At 43.2% G+C, this 19,303-nt stretch overlaps 1 protein-coding gene across 7 annotated transcripts in view; it reads left to right on the forward strand.

Moving 5' to 3' along the window:
* Positions 1–19,303, forward strand: part of Actr3b (actin related protein 3B) — a 102,568-nt gene that overhangs the window by 42,409 nt on the left and 40,856 nt on the right. For 2 of the 7 annotated variants that reach the window (XM_087907526.1, XM_087907527.1), the window contains exons 2-4: positions 1,158–1,213; positions 11,371–11,495; positions 13,109–13,219. The exons of 1 other annotated variant lie outside the window; for it this stretch is intronic. In XM_087907526.1, the coding sequence (XP_087763652.1) occupies positions 1,158–1,213; positions 11,371–11,495; positions 13,109–13,219 (292 nt within the window). Of the gene's footprint in view, positions 1–1,157; positions 1,214–11,370; positions 11,496–13,108; positions 13,220–13,638; positions 14,380–14,837; positions 14,937–19,303 lie in introns of those variants that run through there. 4 more of the 7 variants (XM_048440202.3, XM_048440203.3, XM_087907529.1 and 1 more) reach the window with 3 other exon arrangements.

Raw genomic sequence — 19,303 nt, forward strand, 5'->3', positions numbered from 1 at the left:
TTCTGTTACAGCTCTGAAGTATGTAGACCGGTAGGGACTTCAGACTGGCCTTGTCTTGTAGGGCCAAGGCATCTCAGCCTGGCCTGTGGACGGTGAACAGTAGGTGTGTTACATGTGCAGTCAGCTTGCCTGTTTCACCCACGGTGCTTTCAAAACACCAAAGTCAGCTTATGGGGAAGTGTATTTTAAAAAAGTCATAAAATTATAAGAAATTAGAACTATCAAATGCACACATTTAATATTAAACATCTTAAAGTAATTTGTAAATGAGAACAAATCCCTTGTTCCTGTCTAGTCCCGGGAACTGTTTTAGCCCTGGAAGCAAAGGCTGCTTGCCCTGAGTCCTGTGAACAGTTCTGCAGAGAGAGGGGCGTTGGTCCTTAGCTCCCGGGACTGCTTCTCGTTTATCCTTCTAGCAGATGGATGGAGTGACGCTTCACCCTCCCCACTTTCTATTAGGAGATTATCAAATGCTTTTGGAACTGAAAGTAGCATTTTGGCATTTGTTTTCATAGAGACTTTTGGAATCTACCAGAGTATCTTGACAGAAAGTGGGCTTCTTTTGAAGTGAGATGGTTGAGAGATGCTCCTGTCGGATGATCCCCAGGAGATGGCAGGAGCTGCGTCTAGGCATATGCCATGGCATTTCAAGAAAATTATATAATCAGTCTCTAGTGCCCCAAAAGTTCAGGGAGTTAGGAAGTAAGGATGTTCGACAGAACCTGCGCTGGAGTTAGCTGCATCGTTAGACGTGGGCTCGTTTTCTGTGACTTACTAGCGCTTTAGTCTGGGCAACTTAGCTTCTTAGCCCCCCGGGTTTTCCTGTCTGCAGAACCAGGGTAATTGTATTTTCTTTGTGTTTTTGTGATGTGAGAAGAGCGTGAGGCACTGTGAGAGTCAGGAGGGACAGAGAGACAGGCACGAGGGTCAGTCACGTTTCTGTTCTGATGCAAACAAGCTGATACTGTCAGATTCGCAACCACTTTGAAATGATCGGCAGTGAGCACAGTTTGCTTGTTTTTCTCTATGGTTTTATTTCAAGGGAGTATTCTAGGCTTGGTGTTTCAGGGCTTGGTGTGCTTATAATGAAAGACATGAGTGGGATGTGGTTGGGAGCACTGCCGTCTAAACCTGTGTCGATGACTTTGTGCTTTTAGGTATACCAAGCTTGGCTACGCTGGCAACACTGAGCCACAGTTCATTATTCCGTCATGTAAGTAAAGCTCTTCCTCGGGTTCTAAGGCTTGTGTTTCTCAGCGTTGTAAAGCGCTCCAGTTCTGTGTATCACGGTGTTTGAATGTTTTTGGTGTCTTCTTTTAGACCATCACTCTGATTCCTGGGAAGGGCTGCCTGTTTTGGATGCTGCTGCAGGAGATGGCCGTGACCTGAACCTCCTTAAGCAGCGCTCTTGTGCTTGGTGCCTTTCTCTGTCCCTGGCCGTCTAGCTTCACCTTAGGAAGCTGCCAGAGGCCTTCAGTGTGTCCTGAGTGTCCCCCCTGCTGGAGCAGTCACTCTGACTCTTCAAGGCTGGTCTGTCATTGTAAGGAGATACAGTTTGCCTGGCTTAGCCGAGTGTTACTTGGCACTGGACACTGTTGAAAGTCTTTTTTTAGTGAAAATGAGAGGTCTACCGATTGTTCTTTCTGTTTAGAAGTTTTTTTTTTTTCCAACTTTTTGTCAGCAAAGGGTGATGCACTTAGGTGTCATACATTGGGCTCATCCTGCCTGTCCCTTATTATCCATGGGAGTCTCTCTGAGGGCTGGTCCGGCTTCAGAGGCAGAATTCTCTTGTTTGAATCCCAGAGACAGGACAGTTTGCCCACAGGAAAGGTGAATGAGCCCAGCATCAAGGGGAAACTTGGCTTCCCATACACCCCTCCTGAGACCCTGGCCCAGCTTGGACATTGATGGAGGAGAGCTTGTTTAGGATGTGTTCAGGTCAAGGCCAAAGCCTTTGTGGTTGGTGTGAACATCAGATCCCTAGGATGCTCTCCAGGTTCCTTGAGGGGATTTAAGCCACAGACTCCAGTTCTGTGCTTGCTGGGTAACGAACACAGCTCTGGCCTTCTTGGGGAGTGGAGATGCCTCACGTGGGCTATTCCTGGTGATGGATATCATCAGCTGACTGTGTCCTCATTTTAAAGTCATAAAGTAGAACATTTGTCTGGAAAGACTACCCAATAAAAAAGCCGGCAAGGGAACTTACTCACCAGAATCGTAACACAGCTCTGGAAACCCAGAGTCCAAGTTCAAGGTGCTGCCATGGTTGGTGTCTGATGAAACATCTGGGCTTACAGATGTCTTCTTTCCCATTGTGCCTTGATGTTGTCTTTTCTCTGCATGAGGATGGCTGTCTTCCTTTTTGTGAGGCCACCACTCTGATTGCATTAGAACCGTGCCCTCCTGACCTTTTAACATCCACCGATGCTCATAAAAGCCCTGTCCTCTCCAAATTTGGTCATGCTGCAAGTTGGGGCTTCATTCTGGGGAAGCACAGTTGGGTCCGTGACACCTGACACCTGAATGGCGATCAGTCATTGAATTTTGTGAGGAGGAACGATCCTTCCATGCTGAGTTGACAAGTCGGACTTCCTGGGTTTTGAAAGCAGAGATTAGATTTTTGACCTTGTGAAGTGCGTCAGCTAAAAAGAACTGACCATGTCCCCTTTGCTTTGCTACTCTACCATCTAAAACTCAGCAGCACTCAGTGGACGGCACCACTTAACTGTCATCATTCTCCGAGGGGATCGAAGGTTGTTATTAGCAGGAGTCACTGTCAAGAGACAGGGGAGCGCTCAGATTGGGGCTGTCAGAACCTTAGCAGTGGCAAAAGCTAGAAGACAGCAAAATGTCAAAGGACAAGGAGTAAAAGGATGGCAGTATTAAAAAAGGATTTGTCTTGTGTGTTAAAAATTTTACTTATTTATTTTTATGTGTATGGGTGTTTTACCTGCATGTATGCCTGTGCACTGTGTGTGTGTGTGTGTGTGTGTGTGTGTGTGTGTGTGTGTGTGTGTGTGCAGTGCTTGCAGAGTTCAGAAAAGGGCATTCCATCCTCTGGGACTGGAGTTACAGATGGTTTTGAACCACAATGTGGGTGCTGGGAATTGAACCCAGGTTCTCTGGAAGAGTGGATATGTTCTTAGCTGCTGAGTCATTTCTTTGTCCTCATCATTTTATTTTGTAATTTATGTGTGTATGGATATGTGTGTGTGGGCTTGGGTGTGCATGTGGGTTTGTGTGTTAGTGAGTGCAGATGCCTATAGAGTCCAGAAGAGGACATCAAGTTCCTTGGAGCTGGAGTTACAGGCACCCTGAGCCACCAGAGATGGGTGCTGGGAAACAAATTCAAGACCTCTGCAACAGTAGGATGTGCTGAGCCTTCTCTCCACTCCCAAGAACGGCAATACTGTTGGTTGAAATTCTTAGGGGAGAATTGCAGAAGCACCGTTGAAGAAGTTAGGGCAGACGTGAGGGTGTTTAGGTAGGTGCAAGGCTTCAGTTACCCCGGAGGACTGACCCACCGCTTGTCTCCGAGCTGATTGATAGTAGAACTGGTTTTCTGTTTGCAGAGGTCTCATTTACAGGACAAGTCCGAGGGTGTGCATGCTGAAGTGGCCTTCGGAGAGCTGGATCTGGAGCTATGCCCTAGGCTTGCCTGGCATGCTATGGACCTGTGCCCCACAGTGCAGGAGAGAGTGAAGGAGGGAAAAGGGAAGATGGATGGGAAGAGGGGCAGAGAGAGGGAGGAAGGGCGTGTGCTGGGGGTTGGAGCAAGGTCAGATTTGGGTGTGGAGAAGTGGAAGCTAATGGAAGCTCGATGCAGTCTGGCAGGAGATGGGATTGAAGTTTGAAGAACCACGTGATCAAGACTGGATTGTCTTTCTAGGGAACTGCATTTGCGTGTTCACATGGTCCCAAGGGCTTCCCTCAGGCGCCGGCACCAGGACTTGGCCTCATTGTTTGGAGGAAGTTTATTCTTTCTGTTGTACTGTTGTATTTTTGTTTTGAGGTTGCTGGAGACTGTTGGGAGCCACCGAAAGGTTCAGTCTAAGAGGAACATGGTGACTCCAGCAGGAGGAGGGCAGTGGAGTGGGGAATGGTGGGAGCAAGGAAGTTCCCTGTGGTCGTTGCATGCTGGGAAAGTTACCGAAGGTGACTGACTAGGTGGGAGGCTGGGACTCTGGGAGCAGAGCTTGACTGCAGGGGTCCTCAGGTGCTGGTTTTCGTTGTTGTTCTTTCTTGAGACAAGGCTTGCTATGTAGTCCTGTCTGGCCTAGAACTCTCTATGTAGACCAAGGTGGCCTCACACAGATCTGCCTGTGTCTGCCTCCCTGAGTGCTGAGATTAAGTGTGTGCGCCACTCCTGGCCTGTTTTTTTTTCTCTTTAAAGATTTGATTTGGGTAATAAAATGCAAAATAGAATATAGTAAAGACCCTTGGAAGCACTCCCCACGATAAGCACACTAATGTTCCATCTTCATGTCAGAGTAAACGTACAGTCGTGTGCTACCTAAGGAAGTGCTGGCCAGCGCTGGCCTGCATGTGACAGAGGCCTTGGGAGATGTTTTAGTTAGTGTGAATACACCTGCAATGAGATCATCCAGACTGAGTCTCTCAGATGACAGATGTCTGTGATTGACACCTTTCAGGCTGGCTCTCAGCCCCTCTCTTCCTTCCCCTTTCCTCTCTGTCCTTGCTGCCTTCCTGTGCTGAATATTTTCTGTCTGGGTTTCCAGTTTTGTGTTTCAGCTTTGCATCATATATACAAGGGCTCACTGCTCTGTGAATTTTTAAAACAATTTCCTGCAAAGTTTTAGCATATTTTAAAAAGCCTCTTGAGTGTTGTTTTTAGTAGCTATCGCTGCTAATGCATGTAGGTCTAACGCGAGAGTCTAACGTGAATGTACCACTTAGTCTCCTTTTGTAGACCAGACCTTAACCTCCTCTCGCCTTGCCTCCCTGTGCTGGGATTACAGACATGGACCATGTGTCCAGCTAAAATCTTTAAAACATGAGCATTTTCTAGTTTTATTATTGTACAGAGCAGGGTAGTGAGTACTTCCGTCTGCACACACACGGTTTCCCCAAGGGACCTGAGATGCTCTGGTTTCACTGCAGCTCTGCAGGTGCCATCTCCTGGTTCTGTGCTGACCTCGGCCCACTGGCAACACGAGCGAATTTCGGCTTCCTCACTGTTAACCGCAAGTCCAGCGAATGTAAAATTATGCCGATTAGCAGTAAAGCTGAGCATCATCCAGTGCCTTTCCATGTTTTTGTCCATTTTTAAAATTGCATTTGTTTGAGAATTTTTGGTGTCAAAGGGACACTAGTATCACATACTGACTTGTTACAGATATCTTCTTCTGTGTTTATTTTTGTGTATATTTTTGTGACATTGGAATCAGACCTTGTGTGTACTAAACACTGAGCTACCCTCTTAGTACACCATGACATTTTTAATTTGATTTTTTGTCATCTAGAAATTTTAAATTTTGATAGAGTCTAAAATTTCAATGTTTTTCAGCTTGTAATGTTTCTATTTTAAAAGGTGCATTCCCTTTCCAAAAACTCAAAAGGAATTTTGCATTTTTTAAGTTAAGTTTTGAATATGTATGAACGAGAGCTAGCTGATCTTATTTTCAAGTACAAGCCAGTTGCTCCAACAGCAATGATTGAAAAGTACATTCCAATTTGATATTTATTTCTCTTTTTTTGTCAGATTGAAGTAACATTTATGCTTGGGAATATTTTTCTTGACAGAATTTCACCATATAGCTCAGAACTTTTCATTCTCCTACCTTAGCCTCCAGAGGGCTAGGATTACAGACGTGTGTCACCATACCTGCCCTATGCATGGAAACATTTTGGTCTTTATTTGCTGCATTGTCTGCTCCAAGTATGCACTTTGAGCCCCAGTGCCGTGTCGTACAGTTTTCTTTAGTGGGTTTCATTTTTCAATTTTTTGAATGATTTGGGTCTTCCTTTAGACTATAAATTTTAGAGTCAGTTTAATTATATCAAACTATAATGAGGTTTTGATTAGAGATACTCTTTTATAGGCTAATTAAAAATTTTGCTTTTTAATTTGGTGTTCGTGGATAAGAATTGAATATCCAGTTCTTGTTCATGAATGTAGTATAGGTGTTTCGTTGTTCATTCATATCTTGTGGGGTTTTTAGTAATGTTTTATGATGTTATTTAAATCCTTTTACATGTTTTTCGCTAGATTCATTTTTAGGGACTTTTATGTTTTATTGTTTGTGAATTTATTTTTAAAATTAAGTTTTCTGATTAGTTATTGCTAGCACATAAGAACACTGTTGTTTTGGAGCCGCTGAGAGTGTGTGCTGCTCTTTCAGAGGCTCTGGCTTCAGTACCCAGCATTCCTATCAGGCGGCTCACAACTGCCTGTAGCTCCAGCTCTCAGGAATCCTATGCCTTCTTCTGGATGGACTATGTCATCATCTATAGTACACATGCACGTTCCCACATGTAAATGCAGACACATATATACATAATTAAGATAAAATAGATCATAAACAATAATGTTCTTGAGATTTGCAATTTGTTGTTTACCTCCAGCAACATTTGTTTGATAGTCTGCAGATAGAACTTTGTCCCCTTCTCTCCCTACCCCCACCACTCTCTGTGTTTGTGGTAAGTGAAGATGTTCATGCGGGTGTGTGCACATGTGCATGCCTGTGTGTGGAGGCTGTGTACATGTTCATTGCTCTCCATATAATTTTTGAGACGGGATCTCTCTCTTAACTCAGAACTCATGAACTCTGCTAGACTGACCGGCTGACCAGCACAGGGGTTCTGGATTCATAAGTCGTTGTGCTTGGCCTTTACTTAGAGGCTGGGGATCCAAACTCAGGTTCTCTTGCTTGCATAGCAAGCACCTTACAGATTGAGCCCCGTTTGCAGGCCATTGTATTGCCTGCAAGTAATGGTGATGCTTGGCTTCTAATTCTAGTCTTACTGTGTTTCCTTGTTGTGCCTTGCTTATTTGTTTGTTTGTTTGTTTGTTTATGTGGGGTGCACATGCCACAGTTTGCATGTGGAGCTACAGGACAACTTTCAAACGACAACTCTCTTCTACCATGTGGATCCCAGGGATCAAACTCAGGTCATCAGATGTGGTGGCAAGCACTATTTAAGCCATCTTTGGGGGCTGTTATGTTGACTAGAACCTTTATAAAAATGGCGACAGAACTGGAATTAGTGGGCGTTTTTGTCCTACTGAGTTTAAAGAGAGTATGGTTATAGTGTTTCATTAATGGTTCTATATAGGTTTTAATGGCCATGCTATTTCAAGTTTTAACAGTGTTCTTAGAGCTATGCCTGATACCACATAAGGCAAGAGAGAGAAGGGAAGGGGAGAGAGAAAGAGAGGAAGGAGAGAGAGAAGAATAATGCAGTTTGACTTAGAAAAGTGTAAGTATGATGTATTTATAGTACATACACATTTACAGAAAGGTTGGAGTTTAGACCATGTATATCATCATTAGACAAATGGACTGGCTCAGTAGGGTGAAAAGTGTTCTCTACAAATAGGAAGTTGTTGAGTTTAAGGTTATTTTTAGTTATGTAGTGAGTTCAAAGCCCAGACATGAGACTGGCTGTCTTAAATGTCTTAAACAAAAGCTAAAAAGAAGAAACAACAATAAACTAGAATAAAAGAAATGATCTGGGAGCTTGGCAGGATGACCCAGGCTGGAATCTTAGCACTCAGGAGGCTGAGGCAGAAGGATGGAGAGCTTGGTACCAGCCTAGACCACATACTATTCTATCCCAGGGAACTGACTTTCATACAATGTGTGTGCACCGTTGTATGTTTGAAGTTGTGTCTGAAGAATGTTATGATTCTTATTCTAGGGCCTTTGTTTGATAATTTAATATCTGTGTTATCTCCATCTTAACTAAGAGTTGTCTTATTTAAGTTGATATTTCTGGTTCTTACTAGGGTGAGAATTTTGTTTTTAAAAATTAAAACCAGGAATTTGGTTTATTATGCTGTGAGATTCTTGATTTTGTTTTAGGGGGGAATGATCCCTGTTTCTGCCATTTTGGGGTAAAAGAGCAAGTCTTCCTCTTTACCTTTTTGGGTATGTAATTGGAAAGGGTGTCTGTGTTACTGCTGGGTGGGGAAGACGTCAGGGCTCTGTAGCTTGCTTGCGTTGGGGTAGCTGGGTGACCTCAGCCATTGTTTAGGTGAACTCTGCCACTGAGCTTCTCCTCTAGCCCAAGTGCATCTTTATCGCTTCACTTGGATTCCATCCCCTGCCCTCTAATTGTTAAAAGAAGTACCACTTCCCCCTCCTACTTCTTCCCTCCCTTCTCTATCCCCTGCTCCCCTTCCCCCCCAAAAATACTTCGCTCTGTTATGACCTGGGCTCATACTACTTAGAGTTAGTTTTCTGGGAGGGAGAAGATTTACTTTATTGTCATTTAAATTTTTGTTGTCCTCCTTTATTTCCTATTAAAGTGTTAGTGTTTTTTTGTATGTGTGTCTGTGTGTGTGGGGTGGAGGGGAGTATAGCTTTTCTTCTTCTTTTGGTTCATGTTTTGCCCTCATATTCTTGGCAAACTTGAGTGATGTCATGAATCGTAGGGTCTTTTTTCCTTCACCTCCTTACATTCTGTTATTGTTGCTTGGCAGTTTAATATGTGTTTGTACACCAAATTCATTCCTTGCCCACAGAGGTCATAAGAGGGCATTAGATTCTCCTGGAACTGTAATTGCAGGTGCATGGTTGTGAGCCACCATATGGGTGCTGGGAATAAAACCAAGGTCATTTGCAAGAGCAGCAAGTGCTCTTAACCACTGAGCATCTCCCCAGGCCTTCTTGTATACTTTTCTTTTCTCTATTACTTCATGATGCTCTTCTGAGAAACAAAAAGACATCCACTTCACTCTTAAATGTTTTAATTCTGTCTTTGTAATAATTTGAGGGTGTCAGAAAATCCATTTTTAGTAATAATTGTATGTGTATATTTACTTGTTTGGAATAATGGTTATATTTACTTTATTATTATTATTATTGTTATTATTAGTAGTAGTATTGTGTGTGTGTGTATGTGTGTGTGTGTACTTGTGCCATAGTGTGCACAGACGTCAGAGGACAGCCTGCTGGAGTCAGTTTTCTCTTCCTACCACCTTGGTCCTGGAAGTTGACCTCCTGTCACAGGCATGGTGGCAAGTGCCTTTACCACTGAGCCATCTTGCTGCGCCTGGAATAATTTTTAAGGTAGATCTACAGCAAAGCTAATACCTTACGCTTTGAGACAGGTCTATAGTTGGTCTTGTTTTAAGTGGAAGTAGTGGGTGTCCAGCCTGACGCCTGTGGACTGCGTGGGGCTGCCTGCATCTTAGGATGATGAGGCTGACACAAAGTTACAAACTCCGGTTACTCAATTGTACTCTTCTCACCTGTGAGCTTTGTAGATGTCAAAAGCCAGACACAGCCTTTTAGGGCAAATGAATTTGAGAGTAGCAGGCTAGAGTGCTTTAGCTTTGCAAAAATTTGAATTTTGTTCTGTTCTCTCCCTTCCCACCCCCATAACTGAAAAGCCATTATGTTTAGTATTTAGAAACAATAGCCACTGTGGCCCTGCTGCTTAGGGTCAGCTGTGTCCTGCTTTGGCTGACAATCTCAGGCCCACCCGTGGGTGGCCTGCGAGTTGCTGACGTGGAGCTGCTGCATGGGGTTCTGAAAGACCACCGAGTAGCTCTCTTTGGTACAGTTTGGCCAACTCTGGCTTCAGATGACTTAGGACCCTTCTCTGCACTTTGTTGCTGTTGTGATTAGTTCTCCAGAACATCCTTCAGTTTGAATCTTTACTCACTGACACTCCTTGAGAGTAACTTAAACGCCGAATTATTGGATAGACCCAGTGTCACAGTGTTTCCTAATTTCTCCCCAGAGCGATTCCATCGTGCTGCCCCGTAAGAGTCCAGACGTATTTTCAGTGTGGTTAATGTTGTCACTGGGTGTTGCAGGCCAGCTAGCTGAAAAGTGCTGGGCTTTATGTTCAAAGGGGACTTCATTTTGTGAAGCCGTCACACTGCTGGAATGGTTAGGTCATATCAGAATTATTGCCCCCCACTCCCCCGTGAGGTGCACAGGATTTTCATGGGGGAATTCTGAGGAACTTCATTCAGTTGGCACTGCCATTTATTTATGCTGGTGACTGTGGCTTCACCAAACATCCATTAAACCCCTCTGGAGACTCCGTTGGCAAAGTTACAGAATTAGGCTCATGTTCGAATAATTTGACATAGTTTGAACATTTTCCAAATTCACAATTGGCGTTTCAGTAGAGTAGAATGTTAACACGGCCCACACTTCTCTGCTGCTCACTGGTGGTAGTAGTACCTTCCCTATAGGCACCTGTGCAGACTCAGTGACACAGCAGAGTGCTCAGTAAACCTAAGTGCCCCTGTTTCAGGGGCCTGCACCTGCCCACCCTTAGAGAGGGTGCTAAAGACTCACATTTCCTGACTCGTGGTTTCCACAGACTTGGTGGTGGACTGGTGAGCATCCATTGTGAGAATGCCTCCAGTTAGCAGGTTGGCAGGGAGAGTTCACAGGGAGGGGATGCATTCCACAGAGACCTGATGGGGAGAAGGAGGAGTTGAAGGGAGCTCCCACTGTGAACAGGGGCTAGGAGTGTCAATGCAAATCGAATCTTTGTGAAGCATTTCACAGTTTTGTTAGATGTTAGTTAAAATCTGGAGCGAGGTTTATACAGTTATTTATTACTAAGTATAGTTGCAACTATGTACTGTTAAGATCTTCTGTGATATGGTTGTTTTAATATTGTATTTTTCTTTTTGCAACAGATGTCAGCCCACGGACTTGTAGTTTTTCATTTTAATTGAAAGCCACAACTCCCCCCTCTATAATTAGGCTATATATTTAAAAAAATATTTGCTACCATTTTATTAAAATGACTTAAGAGCTTATAAGCAGTATTTTTCAGCTTCCCTTCCTCTTCTATGTTGTATAGATTTCTGGTCCCTCCAAGCTGTATTTTACAGCCGATATGGGGTGGGTGTAAGGCCTGTAACATCACCTGTAGAGGTTTCTACAGATGAGGCCGATTAATAACATCGCTTCTGTGCTGACATTAAAAACAGTTCCCTTGCCTTATGCTGAGATGATATTGGAAAAGAGTTGTTTATTTCTCTGCTATTTCCTGTGTTCATTGTCTCCCGTGAGCATCCCAACCCCAGATAAAGCCTGAGCAATCACCATTTACTGTACAAACATACAGATTATGTTATCTGTTCTTGATAATTCAGATAACATGTGGGTAGTGCCAGCATCTTTGTGAAAGATAAAACTTTTCTTTCCCCTTCAGGTATTGCCATCAGAGAATCTGCAAAGGTAGTTGACCAAGCCCAAAGGAGGGTGTTGAGAGGAGTTGATGACCTTGACTTTTTCATAGGGGACGAAGCCGTCGATAAACCTACCTATGCTACCAAGGTAAAGCTGTGCCAGCAGGTCCGCTTGTGTGAGTGCAGAGCCGAGAACAGAGCGTAGGATGCCTGAGGGAATGATGGGTTGTTCGGAAACTGTACCTGTGAGCTGTGGACTGTGGCTTCGTTCCTATGCTTGGGTGGAGGTGGTTAGCTGAACAGAGGGGTTTGTTTCTGAGTGGAGAACCACGTGAATTAACAAAGGCCTGAGTTGCATAGCCCAGCCATCAGCAGTGCCCTCGAGGAAGACCTACCTTTCCCCGGGAGTTGCAGGTTGACTAACATACCTGTCAGATTTGGAAACTTGCAGACTTGAACAATTAAGAGGCACTACTATTAAAGCAGGTGCATTTTTAAAAAATAATTTAAATTACTTTTTAAACTTAGCATACAAAGTGATGAATTGCAGTATGACATGTTCATACGTACATGTCATTTTACTCTGTTCTTACTCACCCCCACTTCCTCTAATGACTTCATGACTTCTCATTTTCCTGCCCACTCTTGCTGGTTCCCCCCCTTCCTCTAGATTTTCCTCCTTTCTGCTCTGATGACACATGTATTCCATTATTCTCTTTTTCTCCCTCCTCCCGTAAGAGCACTTCCTCCACATTTGTGATACCCTTTGACTTTCATGCATCACACCCCCAACACAGACATACACACTCACAGAAAGAGAGGAGAGAGAGAGAGAGAGAGAGAGAGAGAGAGAGAGAGAAAGAGGGAGAGAGTAATTTAAATCTGAGTTCTATATATGAGAGAAAACATGCAATATTTGTCTGAGTCTGGCTTATTTAATTTACCTTAATAATCTCCTTTGGCATTCATTTTCCTGCAGTTGTCATGATTTTATTTATTATGACTAAATAAAATTCCATTGCATATAGGTACAACATTTAAAAAGAATCCATTTATCTGTTGATAGACATCTATCCTGGTTCAATTTCTTAGCTACTGTGAATACACAGTGGTCCTTATGGATGTGCATATAGCTCTGTAATTTTTTGACTTGGAATCCTTCCGGTATATGCCCACGTGTGGTCTCCATGAGCTTTACAGTAGTTCTGATTTTTTTAAAAGATTTATTTATTTATTACGTATACAGTGTTCTGCACACCAGAAGAGGATACCAGATCTCATTACAGATGGTTGTAAACCATCGTATGACTGCTGGGAGTTGGACGCAGGACTTCTGGAAGGGCAGCCAGTGCTCTTAACCTCTGAGCCCTCTCTCCAGCCCTGTTTTTAGTTCTTTTTAGGAACCTTTACACTAACTTCTAGAGTAGTTGCCTCAGCTTACAGTCCCACCAGTCCTGTGTAATAGTTCCCGTTTCTCCACTTGTTTACCAGCAAAGCAGGCTTTTTTTCTGTAAAAACAAAAGGACCAGATGGTGGATGAGCTCTGCCCACTGCCATCCAGGTAGTTCTGTGTTCTTAGAGGTGAAGCAACAAATTACAGTCCCTAACTCAGCCTCTTGTTAAAGTGTGTTGTTGAAATGTGATTCACCATGAGCCTCCCACCAGGAGGCCTTGATTCTGTGGGGCTGCGCAGCCTCCTCTGTACTTGTTGCTCCTTCCCAGTCTTACTATCTGGATCCACCTTGCTTCCTTTTGCTCCAGTGGCCTATACGACATGGCATCATTGAAGACTGGGATCTTATGGAAAGGTTCATGGAACAAGTGGTCTTTAAGTATCTTCGTGCTGAACCTGAGGACCATTATTTTTTAATGGTGAGTATTGGAGCCAAGAGGAATATACTCCCTTGAATTCCAAATTACTTAGATCGTCCTTCTAAAGACTTACTTAGATTTTAAAACACAAGTCCTTCTAAAGACTTTCACAGGAATTAGGCTGCTTTAGGGGAAAATACCAGAAAGATACACACACACACACACACGCATGCACATGCTCACGCACACACACACACGCACGCACACACACACAATAAAATTATGTAGAACCTAAATGACTTATCACTCTGCATAGAGGAAGGCCAGAGTCTGACTACCCTGGGCTGCTCAGTTCAGCCGCTTGGAGATGGACCCATCTTTTAGTGTGACCTCTTCTGTTGGCTCTCGAGTGCCCCAGGATGGCTGTCCAACTTTCTGTGCTGCCTCTTCAGAATCTTCACTAAGCCTTTTCCTGCCATCTAGAAGCCATTCTTAGGAACCTTCCCAATGGTTTTGCCCCATGTGCCTGAACTGTCTGTGGATTTCTTAGACTGGAGGAGGGTAAGTACTATGGCAGACTTCCAAGCACAGATCTGGAGAAGGAGGCGTGGCTTGTGTGGGAAGCTGCTGCGTCCTTGGGAAGTAAGTGGATGCTGTGCCTATTCTATTGCAGAGAAACCTCAGCCAAGATGTTACTTTTCCAGTGTTTAGATCTTATTGTAAAAGGGAGCTGAGCTGAGCCTGCACCCTGATTATTGTAGTTAAGTATTGTGTCAAACAAAACAGCACAGAGAAATGAAAAGAAATACCTCTTGGGATCTATGGGATCTCATTGTTCTATTCAACATGTTTCCTTCCATAGAATATTCTTTCTACATTAAAAACAACCTCATGCATAAAATGATTGCTTCATAAATAGCAACTCTATACAAGATAAACTGCATATTAAAACTTACATGAATTAGCTTTGAATTTTTTTATGCAAGTATATTATCAAATGGTTCAATATCCAGTTATAATTCTTTCTAATGTTTTACTGCACATGCTCTTTAGAATTGTCTGGTGGTGGCTTATGGCTTTATTTCCAGCACTTGGGAGGCAGAGGCAGACAGATCTCTGTGAGTTCAAGGCCAGCCTGGACTACAGAGCTAGTTCCAGGACAGCCAGAGCTGTTACACAGAGGAACCCTTTCTTGGAAAACTAAAAGAAGTAACTACAAGGTTAGTAGTTACAAAGTCTATGTATTTAACATATACTAATTATTATTATGTTATAATAATATGTAATATATTATTATATTAGAAAGTAGTAGGACTGGAGAGATGGCTCAGTTGTTAAGAGCACTGACTGCTCTTCCAGAGGACCTAGGTTCAATTCCCAGCATCCATATTGCAACTAACAACTGTCTGTAACTCTAAGATCTGACACCCTAGCACAGACATACATGCAGGCAAAACACCAATACAAATAAAATAAAAATAAACAAATTATTAAAAGAAAAACAAAGTGGTAATTACAAGGCTAATAGTTATGGAGTCTATATTATTTAATGTGTATTAATTATTTTACTGTAATAAAATATATTGATAATATATAATAATTATTAATTAGAATTACATTAGGTTTTAATTATATTAATCAAGGCAAATCTTTAAAGGTGCTCTGACCTCTCCCTCAGGTGTATCTACAAACTTGGAATGTCAAGTGTGACTCCTGTGTTTTATAGGCCTCTGTCTTTCCTGAATACACACAGTGGTTGTATTAAGTAAACAACCAGGTAACTGACAGCGTGTGAATTACTTTGTCTGTGTGGCCAAACCGTATCTCAGATTCCACCTGCTTGGGTTGACACTTTTTCTGTTCTAGCTTATCATTAACTACCTGTTGGATGGGGTTTTAGGGCCAGGCACCATGCCCAGCTGCTTCCTTCTGCCTGCTTTAGCTTCGTGTACCAGGACCTCTCCTCAGCCTCTAATTAAAGGGCATCTAACCTAAGGCCTACGGAGTCAGTGCAGATGCATATCACACAACAGCTTTCCTGAGGAAGAAAAAGAGAAGAAAATGGAAAACCACACAGAGTTTCTTTCTGTTTCTGTTTTCTTCTCCTTCTCTTCCTCCTTCTCTCTCTTTTACTCTCTGTCCCTCTGTCTCTCTGTTTCTCGACTCTCTCTCTCTCTCTCTCTCTCTCTCTCTCTCTCTCTCTCACACACACACACACACACACACACACAAACACACCTCCTTCCTTGGGTTAGCTGGCATATCTATAAACTGGCAAAATATAATCCTTGTCAGGAAGAAATAGGTGGTGTTTTCTGCGAACCTAGAGAAATCCATTTTCAGGACACCATGGCAACTCTGCAGAACTGACTAGAGTAGTTTAACTAGAGGGCCCGTGAGATGGGAGTGAAGAAGGGCGCTGTGGGGCCGCGGTGTGGGGGCCACGGTGTGGGGCTGCGGTGTGGGCGCCATGGTGTGCTAGTAAGAGGTGGAGCTGGGTGACTGGGCTGGGTGATTTTGAGAGTAGAGAGGCTAGACGTTGACTTGTGTGTTTGTGTGTGTGTGTGTGTGTGTGTGTGTGTGTGTGTGTGTGTGTGTGTATGTATGTGTGAGAGAGTGACACACACACGTTCTCTTACTGTTCTGAAACTTACCAAGTAGCCCAGGCTTGACTGACAAGCTCAAGTTTTGGGCATCCACCTATTTCCATGTTACCAGTTCTGGGATTATAGCATGTGCCACCACACCCGATTTATTTTCCTTTCCTTTTCTTTCATTTCCCTTTCTTTCCTTTCCTCTTTCTTAAATTAGGTTTTTGGTTAGCAAATGAAATAGATTTTACTATGACAGCTTCGTGCATCTACATCATGCTCTGGAATTCCCTGGATTGTTGAGAGTCTTGGTTAGGGTTTCTGCAATGAAACACATGCAAAAAACAAGTTGGGGAGGAAGGGTTTATTTGGCTTATACTTTCATATCACTGTTCATCACTGAAGGAAGTCAGGATGGGAACTCAAACAGGCCAGGAACTTAGAGGCAGGAGCTATTGCTTACTGGCTTGCTCATTATGGCTTACTCAGCCTGTTTTCTTATAGAACTCAGGACCATAATGATCTGGGCCCTCCCCCTGAGTCACACTAATTAAGAAAATATAGCTGGATCTTAAGGAGACAACTTTTCAATTGAGTTTCCCTTTTTTCAGGTAACTCCAGCTTGTGCTGTGTTGACATAAAACTTGCTAACATATTGATGGTGGTTCAGACATGCTCTATCCTAATGTGGGTTGTCTTTCTGTGTGCTGTGAATATGTTTTGTTACCATTGGTTAATAAAGAAGCTGATTTGGCCAATAGCCAGAAAGTATAGTGCCAGGCGAGAAATCCAAGCAAAGATTATCGGGAGAAAGAAGGCGGAGTAAGGGAGACATTAGCAGTTGCCTGAGAAGCAAGATATGAGGTAACAAGCCATGAACCTCATAGTAAAATATAAAATAATAAAAATGGGTTAATTTAAGTTGTAAGAGTTAGTTAATAATAAGCCTGAGCCATCAGCCAAACTTGCATAATTAATATAAGCCTCTGAGTGTTTATTTGGGAATTGGTGGGCAGGAGAGAAACCTTCAGTTACATTTCCTAATTCAGTGACCACTAGCCAGCACAGAGATGTGTTACATGGGTTTGCTCAGTCTGTGCTGGTCCACCTGTCTCCAAGCTTCTAGCATGTTGTCATCTCCTCTCCTGCTCTTTTTTCATTGAGTGTTTATGTTTTCTTAAATTTATTTATTTATTTGTTTATAAAAATTTCCACTTCCTCCCCTCTTCCCCATATCCTCCCATTTCCACCACTCCCTCTCCTCCTCCCCCTCTCCCTCTCCTCCTCCGTCTCCAGTCCTAAGAGCAGTCAGGGTTTCCTGCCCTGTGGGAAGTTCAAGTTAATCCCCTCTCCCTCCAGGTCTAGGAAGGTGAGCATCCAAACAGACTAGGATCCCAAAAAGCCAGTACATGCAGACAAAACAAGACCAGTGCCATTGTCGGCTCAGTCAGCCCCCATGTCAGCCACATTCAGAGACTCCGGTTTGATCACATGCTTGTTCAGTCCCAGTCCAACTGGCCTTGGTGAGCTCTCATTAAATCAGTCCCCTTGTTTTAAAAATGGTTTCAGGATGATTCAGTAGATAATAGTACATTCTGTGCAAGCTTGATGGCCAGAACCCTCAACGAAAGGAGAAAGCTGGCACTCCAGAGTTATCCTCTGATGTCCACTGGTGTATGTGACGCTTGTGTATCTGTGCTCATATGCACACATATACCAATAATAGTAAAGCATTTCTCCACTACAATCATAGAGGGGTTTAAAGGTGGGACTAATTCTTGGTATATGCTTTCAATTTTTTATCTCATGGAGAAATATAGGTTATTTTTATAATACTAATTAATTATTCATTTTGAATAAATACCAGATAGTAATTTTACTATTGCTATGAATTATAATGCTGTGTAGTTTCCTTTTATGTGATATTCTAATAATATGCTTCAATATTAAGACAATAAAAAGACTTTGATCTTGTGTAATTGTTTGAGAATGTTTTATTCAAGTGTGTCTTCCAAATAAATACGTCCTGTGCCTTTGATGATAGACACAGAAGAAGTGGAAGATCAAGGAGGAAATGGGTTATGAGGACATAACCTTAAGAATACCGACTTTGGGTCGAGTTGTGGTGACATATACCTTTATACCTTTTACCTCAGCACTCAGGAGGCAGAGGCAGGTTGATCCCTCTGAATTTGAAGCCAGCCTGGTCTACAGAGTGAGTTCCAGGACAGCCAGGGCTACACAGAAAAACCCTATCTTGAAAAACAAAACAAAACAAACAAACAAAAAAAATACTTTGATTCCAGACCCAGAGAACGGGAGTACATAGCAAATATTCCCTGACGATGAAGTAGAGAGTCTAATTCTTCAAAGATGGTGAGTTATGATTGGTAGCCAGTGATCGGAGCCTAAAAATAGTAGTTCAAACAAGGCAGGGGTTTCAGTTTTCTTTATAAATCAGCTTATGGCAGGTGTTGGTCTAGAATTTCTCTTCCCTAGAGTACTTGCTGTTTGGCTTCCCTGATGAAGATGCTGACTATTCCAAGGTTGGTTACTGTATCATCAGCCATTCCCTTATTCTAAGGAAGAAGGAGAGGTAAAGGCAAAGAGGTTCTACTGTTTGGTATCAGCTTTTGTATCTCACTGGCCAGAGCTTAGCTACTTAGTCATCCTTGTCCACAAAGAAGTCTAGGTTATACTTTTTGTCTGGACCTGTTGCCATTTCCAGTATCGACCAATGACCACACAGGGCTAATAAAGTACAGCTCATATTGCCTGCCAGAGTGAGGCAGTTCACAGGTCTGAAGACAGCAGTTCCAGTAGAGCTCAGCTGCTCTCGTGCCTTCTGCTGTATTCTGTCCATCTTGAGTGTCCTATATCAGGGACCTGGTGGCCAGGAGTGCCATGGCCATGCTCTGTCTGCTCCAGCACTGTGATGGGTTTACTTCTGCTTAGTGCTTGGTCTGTGGCTCAGGGGGTTGCATTGCTATGTGAGGGGTATGTAAGTACTGGTCCAGAGTCTCACCCCAGGTGTAAGCTTCCATTCTGTAATGGACCAAGGGCAACTTAAGAGCGAGTTCAATTTTGGCTTACGGTTCCAGAGAGAAAAGAGTCTGTCATGACTGGGAGGCTTGGCAGCAAGCACCAGCATGGTGACAGGTACAGGAAGCTGAGAGGTCACATCTTTACTACAGACAGGAAGCAGAGAGAGTAGACAGGAAGTGGGTGGGGCTGTGAGATCTCAAGGCCCACTCCCGATGATGTGCTTCCTTCAGCAAGGCTGCATCTCTGAAAAATCTCCAGAAGCTTCACCTACGGGGTCTGCGTTCAAGTTCAGGAGCCCATGGGAGACATTTCTCTTCACACAACCAGTTCCTACAGCCATGGCCATCACAGTTGTGTGGCTAGCTAGTCAGCAACTGGCTCTTGTCTGTTTTGTACTTGTTCTGTTTTTAGACATTGACTTCTGCTTGTGATTGCTAAGAAACAGTATAATCTTGTGGATAAAGGGATACAGTTTTTGTTTGTTTGTTGTTGCTGTATCACTATATAG

The sequence above is a fragment of the Myodes glareolus genome, chromosome 6 (assembly GCF_982192425.1).
Source record: "Myodes glareolus chromosome 6, mMyoGla1.1, whole genome shotgun sequence".
Lineage (NCBI taxonomy): Eukaryota > Metazoa > Chordata > Mammalia > Rodentia > Cricetidae > Myodes > Myodes glareolus.